This window comes from Boeremia exigua (genome assembly GCF_020726555.1).
Source record: "Boeremia exigua strain MPI-SDFR-AT-0100 chromosome Unknown C7974scaffold_4, whole genome shotgun sequence".
Lineage (NCBI taxonomy): Eukaryota > Fungi > Ascomycota > Dothideomycetes > Pleosporales > Didymellaceae > Boeremia > Boeremia exigua.
In genome coordinates this window covers 565,643-589,375 of record NW_025763521.1, presented here as the reverse complement: position 1 = coordinate 589,375, position 23,733 = coordinate 565,643, and the positions used below count along the sequence as shown (strand labels likewise).

Genomic DNA, 23,733 nt, shown 5'->3' with positions numbered 1-23,733 from the left:
AGCCAGGCTAAGTAGTCAGACTGTCGGCGACTCTATGGTCGGGGTACAGTGCGGAGATCCGGGCGCGCAATTCATACCGTGCCCAGCGGCTCCCACACCGATTCACACTTTGACAGACGGGAGATAGTCAATGATGTATTGATACGTGTATACACTTATTCATCCTTAGTCATTGCTGACATTGTAGTGCAGGGAAGGCAAGCACTCGATCAAGTCGGGTGCGCGATCGGTCCCTTTGCAGCAGCTCGAGATCATCTCTGCACCTTCGTTGATCTTCAATAGTGTGAGCGATTTAGGCCTAAGCTGTGCAGCCGGCAAGGCTTGCCCGCCCGTTAAGGCATGGCACTGCTTATTCGCCAGTCCATGGACCGACACGAGCTCCACTGTCAGCCACATCGCAGACAAGCAATCCAAGTCATCTAGCGGATCTTCTTCCGATGCTAGTAGACGATAACTAGAAGATGCCGCTTTCGTGTTGAGACTTTCCGGGTGCTACCCACACTGTCTCGATTTCGGGCCCAAATCTGGCTTGTGGCTTTCTGGGGCTATGCCGACCATCCGTGGCTAGGCTCTGTGGCTGACGCGCGATTGAAGTCAGGCTGTGCTGTTGTGGTCGAGAAGTCGGAAGATGTGCCATCCGAAGTGGTGAAGTCATCATGAATGACGAACCCAACATTAGCTTCTGTCGCGGCGGTAGGACTGATCTCCGCTGGCGGGTTGGAGACCAGCTTGAACGGGGCGGGGCGGACCCGTGCCAAGAACATGAGAGCGGAAACGCGGGGCATGAATTTGCAGCAAACACCACAAACAATGATATCGATACCGGAGGGCTCACGACTTTTACGCAACGCTCATTTCTTGCTGCCCACGAAATCACTCTCCCTTACTACATTATCTGCGCGACTCATATACCGTGCAAACCTTTGACGCACTACAATGCCGGATGTAGTGAAGTTGGCGCAGTAAGGAGCTTGACACCTTCGGAGGCATCCACTAACACTGTGCAAGGGAGGCGGAGACGAACCCGCGGGGCATACCGAAAGCTCCATTCGTCGACCGTGTCGAGGATTATGTTACCGACCGCTCTGAGGTGGAGAGCACCATCAACAGCTTCAAAGAGATGATCTCGTACGGTACACCAAATACCCAATTCACACCAGTCGCGGCTCACACGATTCGGTAGGAAGTACCAGTTCATGCAAGCAAACACACAACGGCGAGCGGCAGGACTGAAGGACAAGATCCCAGACATCTCAAAAACACTGGAAACAGTGCGCTTCCTGAAGACGAGAGGAGCGGACGCAGACCCTATCGAGACAACTTTTGAGCTGAATGACACATTGTTCGCAAAGGCCGAGGTGCCGCCCACAGATGAGGTGTATTTGTGGCTGGGTGCGAATGTCATGCTGGCATATCCGATTCCCGAAGCGGTGGAGCTGCTCACATCAAAGCTGTCGACTGCAAAGGCTAGTCTGGCGACGTGCGAGGAAGACTTGGACTTCCTGCGCGAACAAATTACGGTAAGGATTGTTGCTATTCGATGCGGGTAAAGCTGACACATCACAGACGCTAGAGGTCGCATTCGCACGAGTGTACAACTGGGATGTCGCGCAGAGGAGAAAGGAGCGTGAATCAGGCGAGCTGACAGAGGACAAGAAGGGGAAGTCGAAGAGCTAGGATATGGATCTAGAAAGATGATTGAACGCTGATGACACATTCAAGCATTTGCTGGCGCCTAAAATGATACCAATATCAGGAGACATTACAGCAGCGCGCATAGTTGCGACAGGCTTATGATACCAAACTCATTTCCACGTCATGATCATCTACAGCTTCTCGTGTAATGACTTCTTCCACTTCTTTTCTCGCCAGTCATTGATCGATACAAGGCCTTGTATCTCCTTCACGCCCGGTTCGATGCTCTGGCCCACGCTGAAATCGTGCGCTGCAATAACCCAGATGTTGTCTTTCACAGCAAACGCCTTGGTTCGGTAGATGGTGTCTAGTGCTTGCTCAGGGTCTGCGTGCATACCCGTCTTTGAGTATGGCGGGCGAGCAGTTCTTCGTGGCTCTTTCAATATGTCTGGGTGGTGGAAGCAATCGCCAGCCAGCAGGACAAACGTGTCGTCTCCAGAACTAGCCGTCGTTCTAACGAGCATCATCTGGTGCCCTGGTGAATGGCCAGGTGCATCAATCAGATAAGCTGAGCCATCGTCAAATACATCGAACGCCCGGTCGAACGACCCAAGGCCAATCCAGTCTGCCTTCTTCAAGGCAACGGCGTTATAAAGTCCCTTTCGGAGGCCTTCCATGACCTTCCCCGCTCTCTTATCTCCTGCATTCTTAAGAAGCTCGTCTGGGACGAACGTCTCTACGATCTTCCTGCTCCCGTCCGTAGGCAAGGTCTCACTTAGTGTTGGTGCCTCTTCTTCCACAGGGTATCCAGGTCTCGCGTAAGTACAGCACGTAGGCCCGACCCACAGCTCTGCGTTCCCGAATCCAGCCTTCGCCCCATCACCGACATGATCGAAGTGCATGTGCGAGAATATCACTGCTTTGATATTTTCGGGCTGCTGCTCTGCTGTGCCGTGATCTTTCAGAATTTCTGCTGGTGACTTTGGTTCGCAGTCAAACTCTGGTAGAACATGTTTGAAGATCAACGGAGGTAAGTTCTCAAGATCCTTTCTGATGCCTAGATCGAAGAGGTACTTGTCACCGGTAGGTGTGTGCTCGATGAGGAAGACGTAGTCCGGAGCGTAATACTTCTTGGGCTTATCATCATCTTTAGCTTGCTGGCTGGAATCATTAGGTTTATCTGGGCCAGGAAGCAAGGCCATGTTTTCCGGAATCGCGAGCCCGCCAGCTTGTATGAGGTGGACTTTGCATGTTTCCTGTCCAGCTGGTATGTAATGCCATGGCAGGTCTGGGGTTGTCGTTGTGTCAAAAGAGACTGGCATGATTTCGAGATGATTAACTTGAAGGAAAAGAGCAATGTACAGTGCCTCTAGATGTTCCTCGGGGTTAGACCACTAGATTGGGACGCGCAGTGTGGATGACGTCACATGCTCCATTCGAAATTTTTGGGGAATAAAGCAGGTGGTTCATAGTAGATGAATTGAATCTGACATATATTGAGCGCAGTGATCACATCAGCTTACATGATCTCATTGGCTAGTGAACATGGAAGGCATTCGCAGCGCGAGTAATGCGCTCAATGCCTCCTAAGAAGAACACCAAACTACTCGCAAAACCATAACTGTCATTGTAATATTCATCTTAGCTAAGGGCTCTTTCAAGTAGAAAGAGGATTGAACGCGCCTACCTGTCTAACGACGCGACTTTAGGAAAGAGTACAGGCACCAAGAAGGTCCTATCTACACTGATACCAAACCAGATTGAACGTATGCTGGATACAGTAGCAGCGAGAGCTGCCATCAATCAACGACATGTAATTGGTTTGCCGGGTCTACACTCGAACGCGCCTCTTCATTACTCGTCTGAATCTATAGCCACCCTGCCTGGTTCTCAAGCAGCCCCAACCCACACTGAATCCCTACAAGATACCCTGTACCCCGTGATGATAGTAGACGCTCACGGCAAACCCGTGGCCTCCTTACATTCCTACTTGCTCAATAACCACCCATTCTCCATCCTCACACTCTTGACAAAGGCCCCCTTCCTGCTTCACGATAACCTCCAACTCCTCCAGCGGCCCACTACACCGCGTACCGCGGCGCCCTGCATCCTGACATCCCTCGAGCGTGGTATGCGGGTGCGTAGGAAACTCGGTCTTGAGGTTTATTTGGGCGGTATCGTCTTTGGCAAGCGAACGTTTGTGAGCCGGTGAGTGGAGGGGGGCGAAGTGGCCGCAGGAGTAGCGGGCGCGGGTGAGGTAGCACATTGTGTGGTATTTGGTCTGTTGTGTCGACGGTGATATTATATCATTCGATTGTGGTGTTGTTCTTGGTATGCTGTATTGGTTATGTTGCTTGTTCGTAAAGCTGGCAGAGAGCGTGCATGATATATATTGGTTTGTTGGCCGAACAATAACGGACTTGTGGAAGCATTGTGTCCAGTGAAAGGCAAATAATGCATGGCGACGTGTCCTGGCGCACAACAGACGTCCTGGTATATCCAGAATCAAGACTTACTGTCCACATTGTTGGTATCCATTTGTCCCGCTGCTTACGCCGAATTTAACATCAGTACCGCACCCACGTCCGAGATGCCTTTTGGCAGTCTCGAAGGATTGAAGTCTTCTTTGTCACAACCAATAGGCTACCAAATTACGACCAGATGCCTCGACTTGAGCGCAGCTGCTTTCGTAAGAAAGCTCCCTGTCAATGTTACAAGCTCCCTGCTTCTAGCCTTGTAGCTGCGTCGGCGGCAAGTCGGACGATCCTGGGTGCAACAATTCACAAACGATGTCGAGGTGCACAATGACCCTGCCAGCTCAGATGTAGAAAATCTAATTCGTAGACTGTCGAATATATGCAATTCAACGATGGTGTCGAAGCCCAAACCACGCTGGATGTATCGAAAGACCAACGGAACGCCAACTGTACATGCTTCCCGCAGGCCGAAACAAAGGCAGACTAAGCGAAGGTGTCCAAGAACCGCCCAACGCATCCCCAGACTCCAGTGTATGTAAATCCCCCTCTATGCGCCGTACTCTTTGTTCGGCTCGAGACGGTAGTTCTCTTCGTGCAGCCCCTTCAGCGCAACCTCACCATCTGGAGTCAGATCTGGTCGGCCAACAGGTGTGACAGCGCCGGTGAAGAACCGTGGCTGCCATTCCTTATTCGCTTCTTTGCGCTCCGCTGCCTTCTGTCGCTGCCTCTCTTCGATCTCGGTCTTGAGGGTCGTGGCCTGGTTGTACTGTCGCCCAACAATGGCGTTGGTGACACCTTCCCAAAACTTGAGAGACTCGTTCGGGAGCTGCTCTTCCATCGGTGGGACCACCTTGGGGACGGGGAAGAGCGGGTTGAGATCAATTATAAGGTGCTTCTCCTTTGAAATAGTTAGCCTGCTGTTATTGGGCAATGAGTTGTTAGGGTGCTTACGGCGACCTTGTTGAAGGGCTTGTTCCCAAGAGTATAATAGACCTTATCTGTCCAAGCACCTTCTATCCGCGCAAGAACCTCCTTGTCTGACACGTCCTTGATCTTAGTTATGGTGTCGTTTTGAGGGTCGTATTTGAAGATCACTCCCTTGACCAGATTCTGACTGCGGCCTAGCCAGCCTTCTTCTTGGTATTCGAGAATGACTTTGAGCTTGGTCTTGGGACATGTAACGTAGCAGGTATCAGCGACGGAAACACTGAGGGAGCCTGTCATGGTGAGCTTTTGACCAAGTCTTGCAGTAGTGAATGCCTACCTCGCAGGATACCACCAAGATACGCTGCCGGATGTGTGAGCTGGTACTCCTCGTTATCCCTATTCTTCAAAGAGATGAAGATGCCCAAGTTATGCGCTCCAGCGACCACGCGCACGCTTGTGCCGGTGAACTTGGCGCTCAACTGGTCGTATCCCTTCGCACTAATGCCCTTCTCGGGACAATCGATGTAGAAGGCAGACACGGGAGGGTGGTGGGAGGTCTGTTCGGTAAGGTAGGAGACTGTGACGGTCTTGCCGTCGCCGGCCACGCTATTGGCGCTGCTCGAGGGAGCCGAGGTAGGGGTCTTCAAGATGGGGTGGGAGTCTTCAACTTTCCAATTACACTTGAATGGTCAGTACCAGCGCCGCTTCGCTCGAAAGACACATACCCTGAAGAACTCGCCCAACGTGGAGTTGTAGGGCTTGCATGGCTTGCCCTTGACGTATTTCTGGACCATAGTCAGCGCTGCTTCCTGCTCATTCATTCGTAGTGCATACCAGGTCCTTTGTAAACCAGAAACGCAAGCACCCCAGCAGACGTCCGAGCTCGTCATCAGAGTCACCGATGCTGATAAACGTGTCTGGCCTGTCCAGGTAGTGCCAGTACTCTGTTGCCCGTCAGGCTGTATCCTATATGGCTCTTCCTGCTCGTAGTATGTGCGACGTACCCAAGTTTGGCCGAGGCTCGAGAAGCTGCGCAGGGAGGGAGAAGCGCACGGCAGCGAGATCGGAGACACCAATGAACCTGCGAGGGGCTAAGGTCAGAAAATGCGTCCTTGCATGCTGAGGGGGCATGTCGTGCAACGTACTTGCGCAAAATGCCCAAGAAGGTCTTGAATTTGGAGCTGTCATCCGGTGGCTTCTCTGCTGTTGCGCCTGGCGTCGAGGCTCGCGACGCAGCATTCGAGGCGGTTGCTGAATTTGTAGTTGAACCCGGGCGGGCGTTCTCTGCAGCGAGGTCCGCCATGATGTCTGGACTGCTTGCGTGCGCTGGCAGATGTCTTTGAGGGTCTGCGGGAAATCTATGTCAAGCTGGTTCCAGAGACTCGGCGTGATGTCGTCGTGTGGCGGTGCTGATGCCCTGCAGGTGATCTCTGCTTGGCGGACGCGTGAAGCACTGACGTAGGCACGATGCCGATAAGCCGCTGGCGGCAGGCGGGGTAAATCTGGAGAGACAGAGTCGTCGAACTCGCACAACACAGCACGAAGCAGAGGGTTCAAAAGGCCATTTGCCAGCAGAATCGCATTTACCTAGCGCGCCGTTATCGTGCTTCAGCGCTCAACATGCGCTTGCTGCGCGCGAGCCACAGACAGGCAATGGCATGGCCTGCTACACTTCGTGTTGCCGTGATTGGGCACAGTTTCACCGCCCCGCGGCTATCCTTGCTGGTTTCAACTCGTCTGCGGTTACGCACCAGGGCTCTTTGATCCCCAGACATGTTATTCTCTATCTTGTGCTACACGGGTATCTGAGCATGCTGCGCTGTGACTGGGAATATGTGAGCACGTGTCCGTCATGACAGTCGTGCTGGCAGTCAGCTTGCATGCTTCAGTGCAGCAAGGGACAGCCAAAGTACTTTGCCAAACATGATTGCACATGACCCACCGCCTGCCAAACACTGTCCACACCAAACGCAAACGCCGATTCATGACTTAGTCTCGTGGACTAGTCACTCCAATCGCGCCAAACGCCAACAGAACATGCGTCTGGCATGTCTGTGAATATCTCCAGGTCATACCACTCTTCAACTGGTCCTCCAGGTCCTGACAGTCTGTCGAGCACAAGCCACAAGTCACCGCGATGGACGATGGCAGGATCAATGTGGACGCTCTCGGACCGAACCGTCGCCGAGTCAGCGTATTCTCCACGCTCGCTAGCGATTAGGAATTTTCGCTCCGGGCCCCGGCCTTGCTCAACGCTAAAGCGCAGAGGACTGCGAGCTAGCATCCCATGATCGATTGACCGCGGGCTGGTTGCTTTCAAGAAGCGGGCAATAATCGTGTACGATGCCAGACGCTGCGGCAGAAGTGGTGCAGCTATCTTATGCATGTTGGCGCCAAAGCACGCTGGTGACAGCTTCATCGACTTTAAGCCAGCGCCGTCTCGAGGAATCTGCTTCAGTCCAATCTCGTTGCTGCTGTCGATGCGCAATGTGTAGTCGCCCGTCTGTCCTGCCTCGAACAGGGAGCAAATGATCGTGTATAGGCCTGGCTGGAGATCCTTGATCTCAGCAGTGGCGGCTCCAACGCGATGATTACCAGAGTCTGCGAGAACATCCCGACTCTGCAGTCTGTAGATCCTCTTGCCGTATCCAAGAGCAAGCTTGATATGAAGAGGATGTTCATGGTTCGAACTCGTGAGGAGGACTGTGAGTGAGGACCTCTCTCGAATCTCGAGCGCGTACTGCGGATTTTCGAAGTATCTCGGCGAGCTAGTGTTACCACCCGCGCTTTGTCTTGTCCAGGCTCCCTGTTCAAGCCTTTGAATGGCATACTTCAGGACTGCAGGCTCTAGAGCCATGGGTGAATTGGAGAAGGCCGAGAGCGAGAAGGTATACTGAGATGCTGGAAGATCGTCCTGGTCAATAACGACCGTGTAGTTTGACTCGGCATCGGCATCCCATCGCAGAAGACACTGTGGTGTCGACACGTAATCGCTTGACTCAAGGTACGTGTCTTTGATGTAAAGCCGCTCGCCACGTCCATTACAGACATAAATGCTCATGTACCCTTTGGGTGGGTCTCCTGAGGTATTCACCTGAGAATCAGCACGTACAGTCCCATCGTTGAACGCGTCTGACTCTTCTTTTACACCTGTCGGTGCATCTCGGAAATGACGACTGAGCAAAAACCAGACTAGTCCAGCTTTCTTCGTTAAGAAGGTGAACTGTGGATGGTGCACGATGCAGTTACCGGGCATCTTTTGAGACCCGATTGCCCAGTCAAAATGGATGTCCTGCCGGAATCGGAACAAGCCAGGATTCCAGTTGAGGTACAGGCTCTCAAAGTGTTGTATGACTTGCTCAAGTCCGATCCAGAATGTTGTAGGATGAGGCCGCTCCAGGGTCGGGACACTATCTCGATGGTATGTTTCGAGGCTGTTCTTCGAACCGGAGCTAGAAGTAGAGGATTCTGGAACGGGCGCCGCCGGTGGGCGAGGACCTCGCCAGCCCTTTCCCTCTACCCAGGGGTTCTTGATTAGCAGAAGCCGATCGTGGTCTGTCTCCCTCATGTCCAATACCACGTAGCTATGCTGCCCTTCCAAGCCCAGTTCGCGTTCTTGCCTCGTGGACATTTTCCCAGTACCCGTTGTGACGAGGACATCCCCATAAAGAAAGGCGTTGTAAATACGTTTCCAGAGCTTCTCGGGTATTGTGTCGGTCCTGCACACGTCAGTCGATAGTTTGAGGTAGAACCGTATCACTTACTCCTGTAAAAACACCTGTTCTGGTATCCAGCCAGTGAACGTCCACAGATCGCTACAGGAATTGCTCCCAGGGAAGTCGTATCCGCCGCGAACTTTGAGATATGCCTTTTCGAGTAATGCTGGCCACAGTAGAGCTGGATTACGCCGATCCGTTACATGAAGTAGTCGGTGGGTGCTGGAGACGGGCAAACGATCATCAATCACGACTTTACGCCAGCAGCCATTGAAGTTGAGCCGGGCGATGTACTTCCCGTTTGTGGATGGAATGGGTTTGCCAAGATGTTTATCAAACGGGTAAAGTTTGTCTTGAAGCATCTGCATTGCCCAAAAGTCAGTACTCTGTTGTGCAATCGCGAAAAACTACTGACCTGGTCATGACCGCGTTCAGCTCGAGCGACCCCAGCACAGAGACTGGCAACCACCGAGCAATCAGATGCCGCATCCTGTACAAGATCAATAGAGCGCGAGCTCGACATCAAAGGTCCTATACCATCTCTACCGTTTGGATACATAAATGGAGGTGGCACAGCGTCTGTGGCGCGGACCCAGCCATGGAAAAATTGTTGCTGGTAAGGCGATAGGCTAAGATCGTGGGTGTCGCTGAGCATATTCGTTAGAGACCATTCATGGATGTCCTGAGAAATACTCAACCTACATGAAGAGACCCTGTCCGTTTTGTGGAGTGAAGTCAGCTGGCGGCGGGTTCTTGTCCCATGGTGGACATTTAAAGCCGTTGACGACGGATGCTTTCAGTAAGATGATGTCCTCCTTCTTTGATCGCCTCCTTGTCGACACAGGCTCAGTCAGTCTATGGATATGCGAAGGTGTCGTCAGCTTTGGTGCAACAGACGGCACAGCAGATGATTCATCGACTACTGGTAGTGCACTCATTGAGTACTGAACTTGAGGGGTCGAGTGTGTTGCTAGCAAGTGAGCTTTGGGCTCTGCGTCTTGCAAAAGGTCAACACTCAGCCCATCCCCACCTGGAATCTGGTTTCTGTCTTTATATTGCGCATCAGCATCAACACCCAGGCTGTTACCGCAAATCGAGAAAGTATGAGCATGCGAAAGTGCGATGAGTGGCATTAAAGCTTGTCGACGATCATCATAAAGACTTGCGTCGTACGCAAGTTGCGGAGGAAGCTTGACGGAGGAGAATGGCGGGTTACCTGAAGTCGAACGCGGGTCTGCAGGTACGGCGTTTTTTGGAAAGCTGTACATAGACGAACCCTCGGAGAGTGTTGTCTCCGCGTATGCAGGACCTGGACTGCCTGACGCATCGACGTTGGCCGCCCATTGCCCGATCTGCGCGTCCTTAGGTTCAGGCTGGCGTTTGACGAGCGGTGTCCAGTCACTTGACGTTTTGATACGATCTGCGACATCCATCAGAATACCGCATTGCGCCTTTAGTTGTTTCTTTTCATCCGGATTTGAGGACAGTTTGAGCGCCTTCATGAGGTTTTCGGCTGCATGAATGGCGAGCGTAAGGGCTTCATCCTTGGATGCTGCAGTCTCTAATTGTAAACGGTAGCTCTGCAGTCAGTGTAAGTGTAAGTACATAGAGATCAGTTGAACCTGTTGTATTGCTGTCAGGTCAGTGTCACGTACGCTCGCTGCTGCTTTGCAGGCCTCAAGCTGCGCCGACTTGTCCGCCATAGTCAATGATGTGGCTGTATGGTCAAACTTGACCATGCGAAGCTGATGCGGAAGATGTGTGCGAAATCATCTGGTGCTCGCCATAGTGATGATACCTCAGCCGAAGTCAAGTCGGGTCCGTATTGCAGGTCAATGGTATGTAGTGATGCCGCCGTGGTGTTGCGGCTGCTAGCGCAACGCACGTGCCTGCCAAACGACCAGTTGTGGCCGCCCTGCTCACTTCTAGTTCACTGGTTGTTATAGTAGATGATAGCTGATGTCTATAAGTGGCTGCTAGATGGAGCACGAACATGGTCAGGCTCGTTCCGCTTGCCATGCATGCGTGTTGAGCACAGAGCACAGCGAACCCTGTCAAACGCCTAAGAGACGGGACCTCGGTTGTGGACCTCGGCTGCTGGGGTTTCGTCATGCGCCAAACCAGACTTGCGGTTATCGGGAGCAGCACGAAAGCTATCTGCCCACTTTCTCTGGGCCAGCATACTATCACGGAAGCAGGACAGATTGGAGATCAACTTGTACCTATAGGTCATGTTGTAGAGCCTGTACAGAGAACTGCAACCAAGACATCGCATTGCCATTGCTGCCTCCAGCTACCGTTCCTACGCCCAACACGGTATTCTCGGTTACGCCATATCTGCTCCATACTTGAGAAATGGCTGGACAGTCGAAGGTTGAGGTGCTCCCTCCATGGGGGAATGCCGTCGCAGGCGCTGCCGGTGCCGTCATTGCGAACACAATGGTCTACCCACTAGATATGTAAGTTACTGTTCGGTCACCGCCATCTAGGATCGTAGATGATTTCAGAGCTGACCGTATTGAAGGATCAAAACGCGACTGCAAGTTCAAGTAAAGCGCTCGAAGACCTCGAACGATCCCAATCCCGCCGACCACGAACATTACGATGGTACCATCGACGCTATTCAGAAGGTCGTTGCGAACGAAGGTATCGCTGGACTGTACGCAGGCATGTTTGGTTCGCTGGTCGGTGTCGCCTCCACCAACTTCGCATATTTCTACTGGTACACCTTTGTCCGTAGTTTCTACCTCTCCTACCAGACCGTCTCGGCCTCTCCATCAACCGCCGCTGAGTTGTCCCTGGGAGCCATAGCTGGTGCTCTAGCTCAACTGTTCACAATTCCTGTCGCTGTAGTGACAACGCGCCAGCAGACTATGAGCAAACATGAGCGAAAGGGCCTAATCGCCACAGGTATGGACGTCGTCAACAGTGAGGATGGGTGGACAGGGCTTTGGCGAGGGCTCAAGGCAAGCTTGGTTCTAGTGGTGAACCCTTCGATCACATATGGTGCATACCAGCGTCTGCGGGAGCTTATGTATCCTGGCAGAACAGCGCTGAAGCCACATGAGGCTTTCCGTACGTATTGCATGTCGTCTTGATTCTTTCATGAGCTGACTACAGAAGTCCTTGGATCCTTGTCGAAGATGCTCGCTACCATCGTCACACAGCCTCTCATTGTCGCCAAAGTCGGTCTCCAGTCAAAGCCACCGCCAGCTAGAAATGGGGTTCCTTTCAAGACTTTCACGGAAGTCATGCGATACATCATTGAACATGAAGGCCCGTGGGCACTGTTCAAAGGTATCGGACCTCAGATCTTGAAGGGTCTGCTTGTGCAAGGGTTCCTGATGATGACCAAGGAGAGGTATGTCAAATGGGTCAATACTCCACGTGAGATGCTAACAATGATTCCAGGATCGAACTCCAATTCATCCTTTTGTTCAGATACTTCCGCCAGGTTCGCGCTGAGAAGCTGCAAAAGCTGGCGAACATTGCAGCAGAGAAGGCTGGAAAGGTTGCGCCAATTCTTACCAAGTAAGCAGAGCTGGCTACAAATACACATTTGATGGCGAATGGACTGGCATGTGGATTCTATTACGAAGCTTGGTCCGGACCTCTGCGAATAAGCAGTCGTTGGTGTGGCGATCAGTACATTTTGCAGATACCTTTGGAATTAAGAGGCAGAGCAGAGAGGTTGTCTTGGATAAATCTTTTCGCATCGGCGTCCAAGCAGCAGCGTAAATAAATCATTTCAGTTAACTTTGTTCCATGAAGACTGCTGCCCGATCTGTGCAGTGTGGCCTGTCATTAGCACACATCCATGGATAAGTACCTCTAAGGCTATTGATAGAGGCTCCGGCTCACAACAACAGTGTATACGTATTTTATCGATCCCTATATGCGGTATTTGTCCTCCATATCCGATAAATCTCTTCAGACTGCCGGGAAGATGTACTTGCCCGCATTCAGCGCTGTCGCGATTTTCTTCACCGGCACCACATACTTCTCCAGCGCCGGCACCTCTGCATCGATCAATTGAGCAACCAAGTTGCCAAAAACGACACTGCCCTCAGCATTTAGGTGAGTGAAATCCGTGGGATTGAGGTTATACGTTGCGGCGTTATCCGCACCGATGCTGTTCAGGTACTTGGTACTCGCGGTATTCAGGTCGATAATATTCGCCTTCGACTTCACAGCCGCCTCTTTCGCAGCCGCAGTCACATCGGCAAGGTTCTCTGTCACCTTGCCTGTGCTGTTCGTAAACCGCCTCCTGCTCAAGCTCGTAACCAGGATGGGTGTTGCGCCAACAGCCCTCACTTCGTCCACAAACTTGACCAGATTGGCGGTCAAGTCGGCCATTGAGATATTCTTATCCACTTTCTGATCATTATGCCCAAATTGTATGGTAACATATGGACTGTACTTCTCCAGGGATGACTTTGCGGCTGCAAGGACATTGTCCCAGTCTCCGCCATTACGGAAAGAGACTGTGGTTGCACCGTTGTGTCCGAAGTTTTTTCCGGTAGCGCCTTTCTTGAGGGTAGTATTAAGGAAGCCATCGCCCCAGCCTAGAACTCGTCAGTGGAAGTTTATGGGTAGAGGTGTGGGCAAAAGTGTTGGTAGAGGTATGGGTAACTGAATTGGCAACAACCACGTATCTGATGGCAAACAGGCCAAGCTGGAATCCGTGACAGGCTCTAAGAGCCTGTTCCTGGTTCGGTCGCCATCAAATATTCGTTTGCAGTCAACTCTGGGTGTGGGGAAAAGTACCTCCTCCGCCAGCTGACTGCACAGCGGTTGTCGAGTCGCCAGCAAGGAAGAACGCCGGGGACTTCACTTTAGGCGCAGCGACTGCTAATGTTGTTAAGGATGCGATAGTCGCAAGGATCGGGAGTGTAGAGATATGCATATTGGCTGTATGCTTAGACAACGTCCTTCACGGCTAAGCAGAATTGAAAAGCTTAAACCCCAATAAAGTTTCAGGGTTGAACTGATGTACTGGGAGATACCTTATATACACTTCTCCAGGCACTATATCTCTATAGGATATGCACTCACGAGGACGTGTCGCCACCCGCAGCCAACGCCCCCCAAACATCCCCTCAATCAAATTAGAGCACTACCCGAGCCACGCATGGAATACGTCTTCGCGCACATATCTCGCGAATGTTGACCTTCATCAGTAGTTCGGGCGACAGGAGATGGGTGACGGTCACGCGTTTCCACCAATTGGAGTGGTGCTGGGGTGGCTTAGAGTGGGTGTGGGGCGGGCGGCAGGATTTCGTGGGGAAATTTTGTCCGGGGGAGCAGAGTCCGAATCTGGGGACACAGCGCCGAATACTAGAGTGGCTCTCGTGTTGCATGTATATGAAGTGGCAACGAGTCGTCAATACTTACCGAAGTAGGTGATTCTAACAGACCTCGGGATGTTTCCAGCGGACCTCGGAAGGTTCGGGGAGTATGTATGGTACAGTGGAGTCGACAAGACAACACAGGTACTCCTGCCAAAGATTGAAGACATCCCGAGAGTAGCTACGTACCTCAGAGTTGTAGAACAGCGTTTACTGTACTTAGGCACGTCTGCATACCTATGTAGCCACTTCGCACTTTTGTCGGATCCAAGCTAACATCTACTTGCAGCCAACTCCAGGGCGTACATATCTTCCTCCAGGTACAGATGTGACCAATCTGCACTCGGCGCGATCATTAAAACGTGCACTTACCCTCGAAATTTCACGTACCATTCAAAAAAGTGTGTGAATACACGCATGACTTCCGACTAGACTTCCCCAGAACAGCTTTAACCAGCGATTCATCTTCGAGCTGTCAAATGGGCCAGTACGGCTTTTTGGTGACCATATGTTGCAGCTTTAACTCACGTCTTTTAGTAGACTTCCCCAAAGCATATCATTCCGAAAATCTCTAAGTCATCGTAAGTTGTTTACTCCGTGAACAGTCAGCCGGGACATACAAGTGCCCATATCACTTATAGCCCTTTGCGTCCCTCGGAGACATTGTTGCACATTATGTACCATCGGGCCTCTTGGAACTGCTGTGCCGCATTCTGTACATCGATGTTGTTACGGCTGTCTAAGGTTCTCAAAGTGTCAAGGTGAAGCAGTCAACCATGCATGTCGAGACAAGAATTGCCGGACGAAGTATTTCGTCAAACTCCGCGTTGAACGCTCTAATGCTATGTAACAGCAACAACGTATGTGCTGAGATGGTATCCGCTAAAACGCTACAAAAATGAATACGAAGAACATGCACGTGCTATTAGCGCTTAAGGATATGGGTTCTGCGCTGTAGGCTGCAGCTCACCACGCTTCCCACTGCTATTACCGATACTACCCTGAGTCTTTTTCCTAATCATATCCAGACTCAAGCGTCCCTTCCGCTCATTCCTAGAGAGCTCGTCGCCTTCGCTCTCGCTCTCGCGCTCTTTCTTCTTCTCCACCTTCTTGATCGCTTCATCGGTGAGCTCTTGTCTGTTCATACGCTCGAGCACGTCCGTCTTTCTGGTGCGCTTGTCGCCGAGGAAGATGAGGAGACCAGCAGTGGCGTTGCAAGTGATGGAGCAGATCAGGATGACAGTCGTGATGGCGAAATGCCTGTCCTTGTAGTAGATGCCCCATGTGGTAGCTCCGAGAGAAATCTGGAGTATAGAGTGACAGTCAAGTAGGACGACAATAGCGACGAGGAAGCGCAGCGGAAAGGCGTAGTGAGTCTCAGTCTCGTGGGGCTTGTAGAACGAATGCGACTTGCAGAATTTCTCTTGATGGTGCTCAAGCTTCTCTTGCTGCTTAGGTGTCAGAACAGTGAACTCCCACTGCTTCTCAGGATCCTCGGGGTCTGTCGTTCGTGGTGCGGCGATGGGTGCGTTGGTAGAAGGGAGGTCGTTCTGGTCATGCAACGCGGGCAGCATGTCTTTCTTCCTGCGAGACCAGGTATAGTGGTGATAGTGCGCGATGTAAATCATGTGGTATGTGTCGATGGCACGAAATGGAGCGAGTCCGTCGCCAACAACGGCAAACAGAGCGACCAAGACACTATCAATGACATGGACGACGTAAATCTGCTGGCCTCCAACATTGATCCAGCCGATTAGGAAGAGCACCCATGCGAGACCAAATATGGTGATGAGAGTGGCATATAGCGTAACCAGAAAGCCAAGCGGCCTCTTCACATATTGCCCGAAACCTCGCATGGAGCGCTTGAACTTTGAACGCTTTGAGTGGAGCATGTGTCGGACGTGATCATTCACCTCTGACTTGTCGTGCTTGCTCCAACCCTCGAGAGAAGTACCGTGCGGAAGCACAGCATATCGAGAGTCGCTTAGCCGTGAGTCGATAGTTGCCAGCGTAGCGGTTGTTCCCTCAGTCTCGGTTCGCATCAGTCTCGGAGGTGGTTGCAATTCTGCTTCAGCTTGAGCTGGCGCCAGTATACGATTGATCTGTTCTAGACTTTCAGTCTCACTCGGAGCTCGTCGCAGGTTGTATGTCGGTCGCCGATTGAGGAAGGGCAGATTGGGTACGAACAACGAATTTTGCAGGTTGGTCAAAGATGTTAGCGTTGCAATCTCAGGATCTAGGAAGGTCAGTATTGCTTCTGCATGAGCCAAGTGAACTTACCAAGCGTGTCCAACACGTCTACCATATCTGATGTGTAATCCATCCCTACATCCGCAGGGCCATGCGCCGATGGATCGAAGGGCACGGGGGACTTCTCCTTCTCTTTGCTGCTCGGACTGCTCCAGAACGGGACCTTGGTTTGTATAGCGCTCTTGACCTTCCTCAATCTACTGGGCTCCGGCTGAGTGAGTGTGGAATCAGTCGATTTCGATGCCGTTCTTCCGAGTTCTTGGCCTTCTTCCAGGGTATCCAAAGGTTGACTCAGTCGCTGTGAAGAAAGATTTGGGGCTTGTGCATATTGATTCAAGGCGATTGAGGATGGCATTCGTCGAATTCCGATACTAGCTTGACGCACACCTGGCGAAGGTCGATTGTAAGGACTGTGCTGCTGAGGCGATCCACGTTGCTGGTCCGATGGCCGAAGTGGCGCTGAATTGCTCCTGGTTCTTTGAGGTGTCGACGGGGATGACGTTCTTTGTGAATGTTAGCAACCGCACCTTCCCTTGCATATGAAGGTGGGACAAACCCTCGAGTTGGCGTTCGTGTAACATCTCTGGGAGGCACGGGCACGCGTTTGCCAGCGTCCACAGAAGACTGTAGAGATGTTGGAGGCTCGATTCTCGGCTGCGGTACTGGAACGCTCTCTGAGGCTGCAAAGTCGCGTGCGGAAGGCTGCCCTGGGAAGCCCTCGTTCACACCGGTCGTGCTAGCATTGTCGTTGATTGCGAGCGTCGAGGGGGGAACAGCAAGAGATCCTGCGCCATTTCCGCGCGAGACGGCTTCGGCGAGCCTGTTACGCGCAGTGCGTGTCTTCTGCTGAATCTTCAATTTTTCCATGGGAACGACCAGGTCCGCGAACAGGGTGGGAGCGTTGCGGGCGATTCAAGATAATAAACATGCTTTATGGCTAAGACGGTTGCGCTGCATCAGGAATGGCCCAGCCAATATCCTGGGACTGGCTCTAAAGCCTGGCAATAGGGCCTGGGCAGGACGTCATACCGCAGCTGGCTAAACGCCTCCAACCCCTTTCGCAGCCCTGTACATTGCATATCGTGGAGAGATAGCGGGGATGCTCCTCGCAGGCCATGAGTTGACGCGTTGCGTATCGTCTAGATGTAAAACCGATGGAGCAATCAGAGTGGGAACTTCAGGTCCAACCCCGTGCCCAAGTGTCGAAGATCTGAAGCACGCTGTTTTCTGGCGAGTCGCGGGCCGGAACCCTTGTCGCGATCACCTCGCTAAGAGTCAAGCTGTCCATCTGCAGATTGACGCAATTCCTCGTACCTGAGTCACGCCGCAGGAACTTAGAACGATGTGTTCCTAGAACGCTTCTCGCGGAACATGTGAATAACAATGGAGAATCGGAGCTTCACTCTGCGGACTGAGGTCGAACGTTGTTCAGGGTCCCTTAGCTCAAGGTACGAAACGGACGCTTCCCTAGCGTACCTGTCTTCGAGAACCGCTGGTCAGGCTTGCCCAGGTGCGCTTGCGGGCTACTGGCGCTAAAGCACGTTGCAATCACAGCCACAATCACGCAACGACACAATCGTACAGACGTCTGAGTGTGTTGTGGACCTTTGTATGTCTTTTGGCGTTACTTTGGGCCGTTACGTGACAGCATACCTCATCACTTCTAGGCCTGCACACAAACGTAGATACGTTGTCCATCTAAACCTTGTTCTCAACTCCTCGCTCGTCCCTTAATTTCACCAGCTTCTCAATCGCCTCGTCGAGAGGAACGATCTCGCCACGCTGCTGTGAAGCCTGGTCGTCACGGTTCCTCCAGTTGACAGCGCGATTCTGCTGCTCCTCAGCACCGACGACCATAATGAAGTTGTAAAGGGCCAGTTGTGCTGTACGAATCTTCTTCTGCATAGTGTTGCCGCTGATGTCAATATCGGCGTGGATGTGTTGCTTGCGGAGCGCAGCCTGTACCTCCTTGACGTAATCGTTGGCGCCGGGCATAACAGGAATGACCATGACCTGACGAGGAGACAGCCAGAATGGCCAACGACCTGCGAAGTGCTCAGTGAGAATGCTGGTATTCGTTAGTGGCATGTTCAAAGTTTTGCGTGTGATCAACTTACGCAATAAAACGCTCGAAAGATCCGTAGATGGCACGGTGGATCATTACAGGACGAGCGTAACCGGGCTGAGGAGGCTTGATCTGCTTCGAAATTGTGGAAAGGTCGCCAGGTGTTTCCGGCTGCTTCTGTGCAAGAGCCTCCTTGGGCGCAGTCTCCTTCGGTGCCTCTGATGCCTTGGCTTTGTCCTCCTTAGGCTTTGCGGCGGCGACTTCGGACGTCATGTACTCGAGCTCGAACTGGTTGGGAAGCTGGAAATCAAGTTGAATCGTGGCGCATTGATAGTCGCGCTTCAAAGCATCGGAGATGGTGATGTCGATCTTGGGACCATAGAACGCACCATCGCCAGGGTTGAGCTCCCAGGCGCCACCGCCATCGGCGGTGAACTTGTCCAGAGCATCCGTGAGCTTTGCCTCAGCCTTGTTCCAAGTCTCTATGTCGCCGAGGTAACCTTCTGGGCGCGTACTGAGCTTCAGCTTAAATGTGAAACCAAACTTCCCGTAGACCGCGCGGAGGAAATCGAACAGACTCAGGACTTCTTCGTTGATCTGATCCTCCGTACAGAAGATGTGGGTATCATCTTGCTGGAAGCGGCGGACACGTGTAAGACCAGTGAGGGCACCGCTAGCCTCGTTTCGGTGCAGTATACCAAAGTCAGCCATACGGATGGGCAGCTCACGGTAACTTCGCTCACGGTGCTTGAAGATCAGGCAGTGACCGGGGCAGTTCATGGGCTTGAGTGCCCACTTCTCTTTTTCGACGTCAAACGTGAACATATCCTCGTGATAATGTTGCCAGTGACCGGAGATCTTCCACAGCGCCGAGTTGTACATGTTCGGCGATCCGACCTCCTGATACCCGCGGTTCCAGTACTCCTCACGCAAGAAAGCCTGCAGTGTGTTGTAAATAATTTGTCCGTGCGGCAAGAAGAAACAGGATCCAGGGCTGTACTCATGGAAGAAGAACAGCTCCTGTTCCTTTCCGATCTTGCGGTGGTCACGCTTCGCGGCTTCCTCTAAGAACTTAAGGTGTTCCGCCATCCTGTCCTTGTCAGGGAAGGAGACACCATAGATACGCTGCAGGCTGTCGTTGTTTGCGTCTCCCAGGAAGTAAGAAGCAGAGTTCTTCATGACCTTGAACTGCTTTATCCTTCCGGTGTGAGGAACATGGGGTCCGCGGCAGAGATCGATGAGTGGGCCGTTGCGGTAGACGGTGGTGGAGGTGCCGTCTGCGATCTTGTCCTTGATGATGTGCTGCTTATAGGGGTTCGACTTGAACATCTCCAATAGATCCTCCTTCGAAAGAGTCAACCGCTCGAAGACCTGCTTCTCCTTGACGATGCTGTTGACGATGGTCTCAAGGGGCTTGTGATCGGAGTGTTCCACGGCAGCCTTCTCAGGCAGAGCCATCTCATAGTAGAAACCATCCTCGATCGGAGGACCAATGCACAGATCGCAGCCAAACCTGCGTTCAGATGCCTCTCCAAGAATATGTGCGCTGGAGTGCCAGAAGACACGCTTGCCCTCTGGATGGTCGAAATCCAACAGCTCTAGCTTGCAGCTCTTCTCAAGTGGTCGCTCGAGATCCCACAGTGTCTCCTCAGGGGTGCCGTGGTCTAGACGGGCGATAACGGTGCGGTCGAACAAACTCTTGCTGATACCGCGCGCAATGTCTGCAGGGCTGGTAACCCATGATTCGCCCTCGATAAGCTTGCCATCACCAAGTGTAACCGTGATTTTCTCTACAGACAAGATAATATGTCAGCGTCAAGTCTTGCACTGCTACCAAAACCGGACATACCACGGGGCTTTTGAGCAACTTCCTCATCATACTTCGCCTTGAGCTTCTCGCTAAAGAGCGTTAGGGTATGATTGATCGGTAACTTTGAGCGGCTTACAAGATCTTGATTCGGTGGTCAATGAAGGCAGGGACAGGCTCGATCATCAAAGGTCGGCCACTGTCGTCACCGCCCTTCTTCTTCTCTTTCTTGGGCTTTGCAGCTTTCGGGGCCTTCTCTTCAACTTTTTTCTCGCCAGAAACCGCGAGATCCTTGACGCCCTCAACGACCTGGTTTATGGTGTCCTTGACCGCTTCCGCCATGTTTGCTGTTATGACCGCGTCGGAAGCGGAGATTTGTCGTACTTGAATGCTGTCTATGAGTCAACCCCGCTGGAACTTGGAATGTGACTCGAGATAGAAGCGTCCAATGGCCGTACCTTTTGCTGTAGAGCTTGAGTGACTTGAGCCCAGTCCGGATCAGCGCCTACGAACAGTGTGAGCTTGTAGTGGACTCACAATTTCGGGCAGCTCTCACGCGCACCTACAGCCCCGCTAGCGGGGTTAAGATTGGCTCACTGTCGAACTCGGTCCTGGAGCAACTTTTCGCCGAAAGCGGACTAGAATTCTTCGCGAACTTTGAAGCTGCCAACCAGCTCGAACTCCGTGACCCGATTGCACAACCCCACAACGAGCGACATGTCTTTCCGTGGAACACCCCGAGGCGGCCGTGGCGGCTTTAGCGGAGGAAGGGGCGGATTCACTCCTCGTGGAGGTTGGTGTTCTTGCGCCGCAGTCCTCAGTACTAGCCGCTAACTTTTTTCAGGCCGCGGTGGATTTGGCGGAGGCGCATCTTTCGGACCCCCAGACCAGGTTTTCGGTATGCGTCGCGACCTGGGATTGATTGCGCAGTGCTAAACGTATTAGAAATGGGCACGTTCGTCCACGAAGTCGAGAACGAAATGTTCTGCGAGTCCATCAACACCAAGATCCCCTACTTCAATGCGCCTATCTACCTCGAGAACAAGACACCCATCGGCAAGGTCGACGAGATCTGCGGTCCCCTGAACCAGGTCTACTTCACCATCAAGCCCCAGGAAGGCATCCAAGCCAAGTCGTTCAAGGCCGGCGACAAGTTCTACATTGGCGGTGACAAGCTCCTGCCGCTTGACAGGTTCCTGCCGAAGCCCAAGCCCGCCCCCGGTGCGGCCAAGGTCAAGAAGCCTGCCGGCGCTGGTGGACGTGGTGGTGCTCGTGGTGGCCGCGGTCGTGGTGCACCAAGAGGGCGCGGCGGTCCCCCAGGACGTGGTGGACGTGGTGGCTCTTTCGGCGGTGGCTCCTTCGGTGGCGGACGCGGTGGCAGCGGTGGTTTCTCTCGTGGCGGCTCTCGCGGTGGACGAGGCGGCTTCACCCCCCGTGGGCGAGGTGGATACTAAGCGCAACTCGGACCAGTTTACCTTTACACGAAGACACCAGGACGGTCTGTTTTTCCTTGTCGCGGTATGACTCTGGACACCACGGACATCAATCGATACCACGAACACTTAACGGCGTTAGGGAGCTCAATCGGATTTCTTGTACATGTCATGGCGCCATGTTGGAAAAGGCTCTAGAGCTTGTTGTACGGATGAAAGTTATTTTACCTTGAATTGAAACTTCAAAACATGCACATCACATTTGATCGTGCTCGTGAGCTCTGGGGGGTCTGTGTGCGATTTGGGTTGTCAGTCAAAGTTCCACACACACGAATTGTCCCTCAGCATCGACTGGCAGCAGGAGCTTTGTGGGGATCACGATACAGCATGCACATTCGACCAGCCACTTGGCAAAATGCAGCGTCAGGCAAGAAAGACAAATGATCTCATTAGTACTCTTCCTTATTGGATTGTATACAAATGAACAGAGTTGTTCAGTAGTATTCCTACGGTTTGTTGACTATGATAGTGATGGTTTGGATCCTGCAAGTGGCTGGTCGGATGTGCCTGAGTACAGTAACATCTCTACAGCCGGGAACAACATGTTTCGAGTCGCTTTGCCAGTAAGTGCGCCTCCTCCTTTGAGTACAAGTCGTCGTCGAACCAATAGTCTCACAACATTCCTGCATGCAGCACATTCGATAAAGATATCTGCGACATTTCGTAAAGTGAACAGACCATGCTACTAGAGCGTGCGTGAACCAGCGAATCTTGGCGAATCACATGGTGGTGAATTGTGGTCTAGCCGGACGGATGACGTTCGAAGACTTCTCGCCAAACAAGTAACTTCAGCGGCACGTCACTCACCTCCGTCACGTCCTTGCAGGCCACCCAAACCCTGAAAGCTAGTTCCCTTTTACTACAACACACCAATATTCCTTCTGCTCCTCACTCTCTCCTACACCTGCAAAACACATCGTGTAGTCAACAAAATGGCGACCCGCAGAAACGGACCTTCCAATCCCAAGGACGAGGCACCAGTGCCTACGGACAAGAGTATGTTTACCGAGCTGCAGAGAGGCGCTGTGAGATGTGCGACTAACAACCAACAGCGCAAGACAAGCAGGCTCGTCTCCTAGCTGAGGAGAACCCGGGGCACTTCTCCCTGGTGCGCGCGCTGCACCTCGCAGACTTCATCACCGAGCTCAATGGTACGCCTAACCCCTGCACCGCCAGCCTCGCCGTCGCGCACCCTCTGCGGCGCACCTCCCAAACCCACGCGAGACCCATGCTAACGTCCCGCCCCCAGGCTTCTGCGGCGTAATGTCCATCTTCTCCTCGCTGCGCCACTGCATCCAAGACGACCCGTTCAACTATACGAACATCTACTGGGCCCTGGGTTTCATCCCTCTGGGTCTGTTCTTCGACTTCATGGACGGCAAGGTGGCGCGCTGGCGCAAGAAGGCCTCGCTCATGGGCCAGGAGCTCGACTCGCTCGCCGATCTCGTCTCGTTTGGCGTGTCGCCCGCCGCCGCCGCCTTCGCGCTGGGCATTCGCACGCCGGTCGATCACCTCCTGCTGTCGTTCTTCGTGCTCTGCGGTTTGACTAGACTTGCGCGTTTCAACGTCACCGTTGCGATGGTGCCTAAGGACGAGAGCGGAAAGAGCAAGTACTTCGAGGGCACACCCATTCCCATGTCGCTTGGAATAGTGCAGATCATGGCGTACTGGGTCTACAAGGGCTGGACACTTGAGCAAATCCCGCTGGGACTGTGGTTGGAGGGAACTGCGTTCGAGTTTCACCCAGTCGTGGCCATGTTCATCCTGCACGGGTGTTTGATGGTCAGTAAGAGTATCCACATTCCTAAGCCGTAAGCATTGGATGGACATGATTCACAAGGAATGCATGGTGTGGAAAGCGGCTTTGCCTACATGCACGTATAATACACTTCTCAGCAGATGTTATATGGTGCAGGCAAGTGATGGATGATGATGATACCACATGATCAGCTAGAGAGCATGACTAGAAAATTCAATAACGACAAGTCAAAACGGATTTCAAGCCAGGGCAATGG

The 23,733-nt window shown here is 52.6% G+C and overlaps 10 protein-coding genes across 10 annotated transcripts; 4 read left to right on the top strand and 6 right to left on the bottom strand.

Moving 5' to 3' along the window:
• The first annotated feature begins 666 nt into the window (after window positions 1-666).
• On the top strand, window positions 667-1,752 carry C7974DRAFT_144305 (prefoldin subunit 3). The gene is made up of 4 exons (XM_046135664.1): window positions 667-962; window positions 1,009-1,128; window positions 1,184-1,520; window positions 1,567-1,752. The coding sequence occupies exons 1-4, from the start codon at window positions 937-939 to the stop codon at window positions 1,675-1,677; spliced, it is 594 nt and encodes a 197-aa protein (XP_045998817.1). The 5' UTR covers window positions 667-936; the 3' UTR covers window positions 1,678-1,752.
• A 74-nt stretch (window positions 1,753-1,826) lies between these two features.
• On the bottom strand, window positions 1,827-2,957 carry C7974DRAFT_374272 (beta-lactamase-like protein; the record flags this gene model as incomplete). Its single annotated transcript, XM_046140146.1, has 1 exon — window positions 1,827-2,957. One exon carries the CDS (start codon window positions 2,955-2,957, stop codon window positions 1,827-1,829), a length of 1,131 nt encoding a protein of 376 aa, XP_045998816.1.
• Window positions 2,958-4,409: 1,452 nt separating this feature from the next.
• On the bottom strand, window positions 4,410-6,519 carry C7974DRAFT_144178 (uncharacterized protein). Its single transcript, XM_046135662.1, has 7 exons — window positions 6,185-6,519; window positions 6,044-6,120; window positions 5,874-5,983; window positions 5,765-5,824; window positions 5,377-5,719; window positions 5,064-5,329; window positions 4,410-5,010 (listed from the first exon to the last, which is right to left on the bottom strand). The coding sequence occupies exons 1-7, from the start codon at window positions 6,340-6,342 to the stop codon at window positions 4,660-4,662; spliced, it is 1,365 nt and encodes a 454-aa protein (XP_045998815.1). The 5' UTR covers window positions 6,343-6,519; the 3' UTR covers window positions 4,410-4,659.
• Window positions 6,520-6,638: 119 nt separating this feature from the next.
• Window positions 6,639-10,878, bottom strand: C7974DRAFT_389800 (uncharacterized protein). The gene is made up of 5 exons (XM_046141408.1): window positions 10,411-10,878; window positions 9,458-10,335; window positions 9,171-9,402; window positions 8,804-9,117; window positions 6,639-8,758 (listed from the first exon to the last, which is right to left on the bottom strand). The coding sequence occupies exons 1-5, from the start codon at window positions 10,492-10,494 to the stop codon at window positions 7,042-7,044; spliced, it is 3,225 nt and encodes a 1,074-aa protein (XP_045998814.1). The 5' UTR covers window positions 10,495-10,878; the 3' UTR covers window positions 6,639-7,041.
• Window positions 10,879-10,989: 111 nt separating this feature from the next.
• C7974DRAFT_144169 (peroxisomal membrane protein-like protein Pmp47) lies at window positions 10,990-12,295 on the top strand. The gene is made up of 4 exons (XM_046135661.1): window positions 10,990-11,214; window positions 11,280-11,830; window positions 11,879-12,116; window positions 12,167-12,295. Exons 1-4 carry the CDS (start codon window positions 11,111-11,113, stop codon window positions 12,288-12,290), a joined length of 1,017 nt encoding a protein of 338 aa, XP_045998813.1. The 5' UTR covers window positions 10,990-11,110; the 3' UTR covers window positions 12,291-12,295.
• A 204-nt stretch (window positions 12,296-12,499) lies between these two features.
• C7974DRAFT_144294 (SGNH hydrolase-type esterase domain-containing protein) lies at window positions 12,500-13,762 on the bottom strand. The gene is made up of 2 exons (XM_046135663.1): window positions 13,523-13,762; window positions 12,500-13,320 (listed from the first exon to the last, which is right to left on the bottom strand). Exons 1-2 carry the CDS (start codon window positions 13,659-13,661, stop codon window positions 12,686-12,688), a joined length of 774 nt encoding a protein of 257 aa, XP_045998812.1. The 5' UTR covers window positions 13,662-13,762; the 3' UTR covers window positions 12,500-12,685.
• A 1,273-nt stretch (window positions 13,763-15,035) lies between these two features.
• On the bottom strand, window positions 15,036-17,220 carry C7974DRAFT_307785 (uncharacterized protein; the record flags this gene model as incomplete). Its single annotated transcript, XM_046138146.1, has 3 exons — window positions 15,036-16,339; window positions 16,384-16,724; window positions 16,910-17,220. The coding sequence occupies 3 exons, from the start codon at window positions 17,218-17,220 to the stop codon at window positions 15,036-15,038; spliced, it is 1,956 nt and encodes a 651-aa protein (XP_045998811.1).
• Window positions 17,221-17,933: 713 nt separating this feature from the next.
• Window positions 17,934-20,885, bottom strand: C7974DRAFT_422591 (threonyl-tRNA synthetase-like protein). The gene is made up of 4 exons (XM_046144341.1): window positions 20,365-20,885; window positions 20,268-20,317; window positions 18,471-20,208; window positions 17,934-18,421 (listed from the first exon to the last, which is right to left on the bottom strand). The coding sequence occupies exons 1-4, from the start codon at window positions 20,565-20,567 to the stop codon at window positions 18,052-18,054; spliced, it is 2,361 nt and encodes a 786-aa protein (XP_045998810.1). The 5' UTR covers window positions 20,568-20,885; the 3' UTR covers window positions 17,934-18,051.
• A 57-nt stretch (window positions 20,886-20,942) lies between these two features.
• Window positions 20,943-21,679, top strand: C7974DRAFT_432479 (small nucleolar RNP protein; the record flags this gene model as incomplete). Its single annotated transcript, XM_046144857.1, has 3 exons — window positions 20,943-21,018; window positions 21,070-21,123; window positions 21,171-21,679. 3 exons carry the CDS (start codon window positions 20,943-20,945, stop codon window positions 21,677-21,679), a joined length of 639 nt encoding a protein of 212 aa, XP_045998809.1.
• A 971-nt stretch (window positions 21,680-22,650) lies between these two features.
• On the top strand, window positions 22,651-23,533 carry C7974DRAFT_432478 (uncharacterized protein; the record flags this gene model as incomplete). Its single annotated transcript, XM_046144856.1, has 3 exons — window positions 22,651-22,714; window positions 22,771-22,869; window positions 22,968-23,533. The coding sequence occupies 3 exons, from the start codon at window positions 22,651-22,653 to the stop codon at window positions 23,531-23,533; spliced, it is 729 nt and encodes a 242-aa protein (XP_045998808.1).
• Window positions 23,534-23,733: the final 200 nt, after the last annotated feature.